Raw genomic sequence first — 9,807 nt, forward strand, 5'->3', positions numbered from 1 at the left:
CCCCTCCGTTTGGGATACCAGGCGCAACCTCCCGGATATGAGGGGGAGGAGCTTCAACACTGTCGTCTGCTGATTGGTCTGTGACAACCCAACCGCTACTCTACCGGCAAGCCCGCCGTTTCAAATCAGTAAAGAAAGTGAAGAATGGATCCTTGGACGACTGAAGAAGTGCAATTGCTCCTCTCCATAATCGGAGAAGAGCAAATTCAAAAAGAGCTAGACGGGGCAGTAAGGAATGAGAAAACCTTCAGGGTGGTGTCGGAGAGGATGAGGTGTAACGGCTTTAGTAGAAGTCCTGCACTGGCGGTGGATGGACGCCATGGACCAAATTTATGGCCACAGACCGGCCAGTCAGGGAAGAGAAGCCGGTTTGGACAGCGCCACGGCCCTGCTGGAGTCTCTGGTGGAGGGAGATGGTAAGTTTTTAAACTCTGAAATCCATGCTTTTTGTATTCACGCGAGGCGCGAGCCTGTTAGCTTTAGCATGCGGCTATGCTAGTTAGCTTTAGCACGCGGCTTTTAGCTAGTGAGCTTCAGCCCCAGTTATCGGCGCAGTCTGAACGTGTGGTTTGTTTACATTTCTGCAGGAGGAAGTGAGTCGATGGGTGAGGATTTCACCTCCCCTGGACCCAGTAGTGTGGAGGGGCGGTGCAGCACACCGTCACTCCCAACCCCATCACCACCAGCCTCACCACCTCGTCCAGGGGTTGGGAATGTGTCGCTCCAGCAGCGCCCGGGTAAGGAGTAGCTTTTACATGTTGTTATTGCAGTACTGGTATTCTGTTAAGTAGAAGTATATACATGCACCATTACATTGAATACTGTGATAAATACCTAACAATGCACAGCACAAATGATGCAGAGTACTGATATATTTTCTGCTGTTTTTGCAGCTGGATGTTTATATTATTATTTTCATGCTTAACGTCACTCAACAACAAATTACGATCAAACAATTAAAGTGCAGAGCAGCGAGGTGATAGGCTCCACCCTGGCAGTGTCTTCCCACACATCCTTGTGACGTTTCAAGCTGCATATTCACTGTTTTGTATATTTATACTTCTGTGAAGTGTCCTTGAGTACTGTGAAAGGCGCTGCCAAATTAAATGTATTATTATATTGTTACTGTCCAATGCAAAGTTCTTTCGCCGTTTGCTGTTTAGGCAGGAGGAGGCGGGAGCAGCAACACCACCACCTGACAGAGCTCCTGAGGGAGATGCAGGCCTCAGATGAGCGGGAGGCACACCTCAATAGGGAGTTTCAGCGCCAGCAAATGGAGCAGCGGGAGCGTACACGTCTGGAGGAGGTCCGGGCCCGCCAGGAGGAGAGGCAGGAGGAACGGCGCCAGGGGGTGGCTTTGCTTGCCCATTCCCTGGGAGCCCAGCATGGCACAGGGCCAAATGAATAGCCGGTTCAAATATGTAAATAATATGTTCAAATATGTAAATAATATGTTCCAATAAATAGTTTTTTCACACCCCAATATGCGCATCTACTTTCTGGTCAACACTTGTGATGTGCTGGAGGTCTCCACTCTGACTGTGGTGTGAACTGAGCCGTATTTTGTGAGGAAAAAGTTTGGAATGAAAACTTGTTACAATTCAGATTATTTTTTCTGTCAGATGCTTTCAGAAAAACTTGTATGGGGTTGTTAGCAGTGAGCTTTCTGATTTGTTTGGTTTGTAGATGGACAACAAGGGCGCAAAGATCAGTGTTGCAGATTTAATGCAGCCTGAAACAAGTAGAACAAGAAAAACAAAACTAACTCGGGTAACAGTAACAGGTTTTTGAAATAACACAACACCAAACAGGTTCTTCAAATATATACAGCTCTATTTACAAATACTTCATGCATTTAGGACATCGCCGGACACACTCTCCCACACAGGTAGCGAAAGGTCTCTTCAGACATCCGGAAGTTCTGCAGCCACTGTGTGCTTGTGAAGCCAGGCACTATCCTCTCCCACCAGTCGTTGCTTCGAGTGACAGCCCAACTTGTAGGCCTGTGGCGGTGTTGTTGCAGCGCTGCCAGGATGACCTGGGAGACATAACAGCACATTTATACACATTTAAACATCAATCTATTTCTATTTTATATTGTATTTTTAACTTTTTCTAGTTTCTGCTGTGTGTGCTTCTTTCTTTTTTACTATCCTGTTGTGAGATAAATAAAGGATATCTTATCTAATCTTAATTAAAAGCCAGTGATATAAGACAATTGGAAACACTTTTAAAATAATAAAAAAGCCCAGTATGAGGCTTCCCGTTTTCGGTAACACATAATCAAAAAAGGGGAAAAGGACATAATCATAATTACAGGTGAAATTTATCTCTTCCCAATAACTACAATAAACTAAAGGAAGTACAAATGGCTTCTGCAGTGGTAAAACAACTACTAGTAGTAACTATTGAAAAAACAACATTTTTATGAAGGTGACATTTTAATGGCTGATTAATCATGAGGTGCATTTTAGACATGTAATGGAGTAAAAACTACAGCTAATTGGGGCCAAACGTCATGGGGTGAAAGTAAAAGTATGCTCTATATTTTCACTGAAGTAAAGTACAGTTACCCGGTTGCGTCGCCTCTTTCTTCTCTCCCGCAGTCGTCTCTCCTCCTCCTCCCATCTCTCCTCCTCCTCCCGCCTCTCCTCCTCACGGCTCTCCGGTTTTGCAAGGAAGCAAAAATCCAGAAGAAAACACACGACGATCTCATAGTCCTCCATGTTTGTTCCTCGAGTTCTCCCGCGTTGACCGCTGCGTAATGGCGTCACATCCTGTGTGATTACGCGGCCGTTCATAACCCCGCCTACATTTCAAACCGTTACCCGTGTAATGGAAACGCGGCACTGATACGGGTCTGGTTACGCATAGTAACCGGTACCTGACCGGTACCGGTACCAAGGGGCACTGTGGAAACGGGGCTTTAGTGGAACAAGCTGGGAAGATTTTCTCTACTGCCTGTTTTTCTCTATATGCAGGTGAAGAAACACATGTTAGAAACTGACCTTAAACCCGCTGGTTCCTCCCGGTCCTTTGATCCGATCTGTTTAAAAAGGGTCTGAAGGCAGCAAGATAACTTTGACCATTTATTTAGCAAAGAAAGTAAATAGCTATAGATAAATAGATCGAATATAAATAGATAGCCATATGCAATGCGCAGCGCTGGACCCTGAATGTCTCACGCAGGAGTACGAGCAGAGTGTCCAACTTCCGTGGTTCAACATTTTTCTTCTGGGTGGGGGCCACACCCCGACAATAGGTTGCTTCAGCGCGATTGTTCAGTTTTGTCATGGTGTTTGTTGCTAACTGAAATCAGACGTCCCTAATCAATGTGTGTCATGAAGGCTGTATGTGCATATGTGGTTATCCGGAGTAGCTGAAATCAGGCTGATAGCTGAACAATCTTATCCTGGAATGAACTGTCAGAATGTCCTGCTTAGAATGAACTGTCAGATTTTCAGTATCTAAGCATACACATAAACTGTGATCATAGTATTGCTAATGTAATATCCTTCACAACTGAGCTGCATATCAGGATCTTCCCTCCGAGGAAGCTGTGGGCTTTATCTCACTCCATGCCACGGTTTCCTTTCATTTTAGACACGACAGCCACATGAACGTCTGAGTTGGTTAAGTGATCTGTAAAAAAAATTGTTTTGTGCCTGCCTCCCACTGCTGACCAATATCCCCTAAATCAGGGGTGTCTAAACTCGGTTGTGGAGGGCCGGTGTCCTGCATGTTTTAGTTCTCTCCCTGTTTCAGCATACCTGAATGTAATGAGGATGTCATCACCAAGGTTGTGAAAAAGCCCAATTATGAGCCCTTCATTACAATCAGGTGTGCTGCAACTGAGAGAGAACTAAACCCTGCAGGACGCCGGCCCTCCAGGACCAAGCTTAGACACCCCTGGCCTAAATACTGCCACTACTTTATGTAGTATACATCACAGCACACGTTAGCATGTTCATTTAGCATGTGTTAGCATGTTAGCTTGCTAACATAACACACGTAACCTTAACCCTAAGGTGGGGTCAAAAGTGGTCGGGACCCGGCTAGTTAGCTAGTAATCTGTCACCCGAGCCCTGACACTGGCTTAGTGCCTGTCCCATAAGCCCCGTTTCCACAGTGCCTCTTGGTACTGGTGCGGGTCAGGTGGGGGTTGACTATCCGTAAACAGACCCGCATCAGTGTCGTGTTTCCATTACACGGGGAACAGTTTGAAATGTAGGCGGGGTTATGAACAGCTGCGTAATCACGCAGGATGTGACGCCATTACGCAGCGGTCTGCGTAAATGATTAATTTGCATAAATTTGTTATTTATGTATTAATAATAAATTGGGGCACCACCAGATAAACTGGAAATAGCTAATACCAAAATATCAGTCTCGTTCGTAAAAAGTTTATTTAAGTTAGTTAATATTTCTGCATAAAATATAACAATCTTAAATAGAATGGAAGGTGTGAGATCCGAGCACAGACTGTTACAAACCAGTGAATTGTCAACAATAAATACACAATAATCACCAAGAAGCGTTCAATTCAGCTAACAGGCGTTTATTAATAAAAATCTATTAATTCATAAATAATTCTGAAATCATCTCATAAATCAACACATTCAAACAGCAAATGACATCTAACACGGAGATCTAATCTATTAAACAGCAAACACTATGTACAAAGTGTGTGTGTGTGGGGGGGGGGGGGGGGGGGGGGGGGGGGTGGAGTGATGAGTGTGAGAGGGATTGCAATGACCCACGCGACCACTAGAGGCGTTTGACTCGCTCTTTCTGGGGACGTGGCGGTTGCTTAGCGGCCAGATAAACAAGACGTCCGTCGAGCGCGCGTGCGCGAGGACGGTCTCGGAGCGAGACAGTCTACCGAGGGCGTAACGAACGGACGGTTCCGTTGGCCCGGTTCTGTTGGCCCGGTTCTGTGCGCCGGAGTCCTAAGTGGAGGTCGGGACCTGCAGTTAGAACTCTTGTGATCGAATCAGATGTGCCCTTGCAGCAGGTAACACTTGGGCGTTACATGCAGTTGTCTGTGTGAGCTTATCTTGATCAGTTAAGGGGGGGGGGCGCGTAGCTGCGGGTTAGTGAAAGAGGGGGAGAGAAGAGAACGACAGAGAATTCTGACGACGCTCGGTTCTGAACCCTGGTTCCTCCACACAGAGCTCCCAGTGGGCCTGGATCTCACTTGGACCTCTGGTTCTGAGGTGGAAAACCAGAGTCCTGGACTTGGTTGGTGCGCTTGAACACAAACATATGCGAATCTGCGGCCTTATCAGCGGCACATTGAAACACATTGCATTTTCAACAGAACATCATTCTAACAATATCTCTGCCCAGACAAAAGCTCTCACCCTCCGTGGTTTGGTGCTGTTGGTTCTGGGAGGCTGTGGTAACTGGTTGTTACCGGGTTTGAATTCATCGTCCTGAATTCAGAGGCTTGGCTTCAGCTGCAGGAGTGGACAGCTGAGAGGGTGATTTTGGAGAAGAGACGATGGCTCTGGTCTGCCGAATCCCCCAAAAACAGGAAAAATAGAGGAAAACAGAAGATGTAGTCCAAACTGGGTCCTGCTCGTCCAGCAGGCTGGTCTTGGTGTTTCTTTTGTTGGAAGTTGGGTGCTCTCTATACCATCCAGAGGTAGGAGAGACATGTCTCTCCCTCGATGGTCAGATTGAGAAGCCGAGAGAATTGGTTGGAAAAGTTTCACCATGGCTTGAATTTCGGACCCCTGTGGTGTTTGGGTCGGGTTCGATCATCCTCATTGGCTGTCGAGCTGGGGGGTCGTAAAACTGGCTCGCTCCCCTGCTGTTTTATGGCCTGTTCACTGTTCCTGGTGATTCTCCTCAGTCAGAGAAACTTCTGGAAGAGTTCACTGGAATCTTCAGCCCAACACTTGCAAAACAGAGACAGACTGTTTTGCAGAGAAGGCTCCAGGCATTAGATGAGGAGAGCTCCGAGAAGGACAGCCGTGAGCAGGAGAGACGCCAGCAGGAGAAACGCGAGGAGGAGAGATGGGAAGGGGAGAGACGACTGCGGGAGAGGAGAAGAAAAAGGCGACGCAACTGGGTAACTGTACTTTACTTCAGTGAAAATATAGAGCATACTTTTACTTTCAACCCATTACGTTTGGCAGCGATTATCTGTAGTTTTTACTCCATTACATGTCTAAAATGCACCTCATGATTAATCAGCCATTAAAATGTCACCTTCATAAAAAATTTTATGTTTTTTCAATAGTTATTACTAGTAGTTGTTTTACCGCTGCAGAAGCCATTTGTACTTACTTTACTTTATTGTACAGTTATTGTGAAGAGATAAATTTCACCTGTAATTCATAATTCTTCAGATTATGTGTTACCAAAAAGGGGAAGCCTCATACTAGGCTTTTTTATTATTTTAAAAGTGTTTCCAATTTTCTTAGTGTAATTTCCCACTGGCTTTTAATTATGTTTAAATGTGTATAAATGTGCTGTTATATCTCCCAGGCCATCCAGGCAGTGCTGCGACAACACTGCCACAGGCCTACAAGTTGGGCTTTCACCCGCATGAATATAATATAAACCTCCAGCTGCAAAAACAGCAGAAAATATATCAGTACTCTGTATCCTTTGTACTGTACAATCAATCAATCAATCAATCAATCAATCAATCAATCAATCAATCAATCAAAATACTTTATTTATCCCCAAGGGGCAATTGGGCAACTACAACTGAGCAGGACAATGACAGACAATAGAATAAAATCGAATAAAAATAAATGAATAAATAAATATAGTAAAAAAAAAAGAGTAATAATTATAGACTATATGGTATATACATAATATCAAGTAAAGTGACTGAAGTGGGTGAAATGGGGTGTGGACAGTGTAAGATGAGTATAAATGAGTATAAATAGTATAAATAGTCGAGGAAAAGGGAATGTGATGTTATGTTAGCAGCTGGAGTTGAAGAGCAGAATGGCTTTGGGGACAAAGGTAGCTCTCCTCCTCTCAGTCCTGCAGGCAATGCAGCGGAGGCGCCGCCATTGACGGCGGGGTGAAGCCATTGAAATGCGGGGTGGAGAATGTGGGAGGGATCATTAATGATTTTGGTTGCCTGTCTCAGGGCCTGTTGGCTGAAGATGTGTGCAAGAGTTCTGACAGGCAAACCAATGATTTTTGAGCAAACCGATGCAGTGCGCTGCAGTCTGTTCCTGTTTTGAAGGCTGAGGGAGTGGAACCAGCAGGTCATGGAGAAGGTCATGATGCTTTCAATGAAGGCATAGTAAAAAGTCATCATGATGGCTGTGCTGACTCCAAAGGAATTGAGTTTCCTGAGGAGGTACATTCGTTGATGACACCTCCTGAGAATCTCTTCTGTGTTGGCAGAGAATCTCAGGAGGTTGTCCATGATGGTGCCCAAATATTTGTACTCCTCCACCACCTCCACTGGCTTCCCATGGATGATGGTGGTGACTGCAGCAGCCAGATCCCTCTGCCTCCTGGAGAAGGTCACCACCATCTCTTTGGTTTTGCTCACCTTCAGTTCAAGTCTGTAGCTGTCACACCACTCTACAAACTCCTGAAGAACGGGTCCGTGGTGTTGTGAGGGGCCTGACAGCAGGCAACAAGTACATTGTTAGGTACTCTTCACAGTATTCAATGTAATGGTGCATGTATGTACTTTTACTTTTAACAGAATACCAGTACTGCAATAACAACATGTAAAAGCTACTCCTTACCCGGGCGCTGCTGGAATGACACATTCCCAACCCCTGGACGAGGTGGTGACGCTGGTGGCAATGCTGGTGATGGGGTTGCAAGTGACAGTGTGCTACACCGCCCGTCCACACTACTGGGCCCAGGGGAGGTGAAATCCTCATTCATCGACTCACTTCCTCCTGCAGAAATGTAAACATATCACACGTTCAGACCGCGCCGATTACTGAGACTGAAGCTCACTAGCTTAGCCGCGTGCTAAAGCTAACTGGCTAGCGCCTCGCATGGATACAAAAAGCACGGATGAATTTCAGTTGTGGATTATTACATGGCAACAGTGGTGGTTGTAAACACAGTTCAGAATTTAAAAACTTGTAAACACAGTTCAGAGTTTAAAAACTTACCATCTCCCTCCACCAGAGACTCCAGCAGGGCCGTGGCGCTGTCCACACCGGCTTCTCTGCCCTGACAGGCCGGTCTGTGGCCATAAATTAGGTCCATGGCGTCCAACCACCGCCAGTGCCTCCTCTGGACCCCACTGCGGCTGTTGTGGTCCTTTACCTTACGGTAGTCACTCCGCAGTTTCTTCAGTTTTGCCCGGCATTGTGTGGGGCTTCTACTGAAACCGTGAGAAACCATCCGTTCCGACACCACGCGGAAAGTTTTTTCGTTCCTCACCGCCCCGTCCAGCTTTTTCTGGATATTTTCCTCTCCGATTATGGAGAGGAGCATTTGCACCTCCTGAGTGGACCATGGATCCGTAGACATTATAATTTTCACAGTAGTTATCTGACTGCTGCCGGAGAACTGATTTGAAATGGCGGGCTTGCCGGGAGAATAGCCGTTGTCACGGACCAATCAGCAGACAGCAGTGTTGAAGCTCCTCCCCCTCATATCTGGCAGGTTGCGCCTGGTATCCCAAGCGGAGGGGTAGCGAGAAATGGTTACCAATGGTACCGGTTGGTAACTGTTCTGAGTCAGTGGAAACGCACAACAAATGGTTCCCACCCGACCCGCACCGGTACCAAGGGGCACTGTGGAAACGGGGCTTTAGAAGCACAGGCTGTCTCCCAAACAGGAACCAAATGTGATATGCACCTCCCGAACAACTGATTCGTGTTCGAGAACCGTGACACCTGAGAAGAAGTTGATGGACTTATAGTGGGGTTCTCATGTTTTAACGATGTTCCGTCTCCCCGTGAAGAGTTAACAATAAATACACAATAATCACCAAGAAGCGTTCAATTCAGCTAACAGGCGTTTATTAATAAAATGAGGGTGATGGGTGTAATGACCTTAAACGTCCACCAGGTGGAGGCAGACGTCCGCGGGTCAATGTGAGTGGGTGTAATGGCCTCGAACGTCCGGTGGACGAGTTGGGATCCTCATCCAAGATGGCTGCGCTGATGCGGTTTCAAAGGGCCAAAATGGCGGCCTGGTTGCGCTCCGCGAAGCAGCGTTACCATGGCGATTGTGGTGACGCTTTCCGAGGTCACGTGACGACCGGACGACGCTGTCAGTCCAGTTCTGAGCCGGAGTTCTAACTGGATGTCGGAACATACAGTCAGAACTCTGGTGATCTGTCGTTAGCGGCACAAGTTAGCTGTTCGGGTGCTAAAGGCGGCTATGTGTTTTGAGCTTATCTGTAGAAGATAAGACGAGCGGCAGCGGACGCTGTGGGTCCCGTTGCAGCTGTGCGGGTCCCTTTCAAGAAGAAGAAAAGATGGACAAAAAGTACTGTTCCATGGCTTTTCCAGCTCGTCCTGCAAGTTGGAAGTGTTTGGGCCCAGTCCGTGTGAGTCAACATGCGGCCCTTTGTGTCCCCATACGAAGTTCTGCGTCTGGTGGTCTAGGCCCAACAGAGTCGATGGGAGGAAATCTTGCTGCCAATTAAGGATTTTTTTATAGAAACCCATTTATGTCCCAGACAAAAGAACCCCCATGTTAGAAGCACAAGGCCTGTAGCTACGTTTTGATGTATAATATGATGAGATAGAGGAAGAAATGTGACCATGGCGACGAGAGAGAGACTTGTTTTTGGGGGGAAGTCGACAGCTTCTCCCACTCTAACGAAAATCTCCCCACTCTATAACTTTTCCA

At 46.6% G+C, this 9,807-nt stretch overlaps 2 protein-coding genes across 2 annotated transcripts in view; both read left to right on the top strand.

Moving 5' to 3' along the window:
- The window catches only part of LOC308107309 (claudin-4-like), a 143,416-nt gene that overhangs the window by 83,121 nt on the left and 50,488 nt on the right, over positions 1 to 9,807 (top strand). The gene's annotated exons all lie outside the window — the stretch shown is intronic.
- LOC308107438 (uncharacterized protein) lies at positions 320 to 1,408 on the top strand (the record flags this gene model as incomplete). Its single annotated transcript, XM_080459757.1, has 3 exons — positions 320 to 416; positions 588 to 737; positions 1,164 to 1,408. 3 exons carry the CDS (start codon positions 320 to 322, stop codon positions 1,406 to 1,408), a joined length of 492 nt encoding a protein of 163 aa, XP_080315883.1.

Source organism: Lipophrys pholis (genome assembly GCF_963383615.2).
Source record: "Lipophrys pholis genome assembly, chromosome: 3".
NCBI lineage: Eukaryota > Metazoa > Chordata > Actinopteri > Blenniiformes > Blenniidae > Lipophrys > Lipophrys pholis.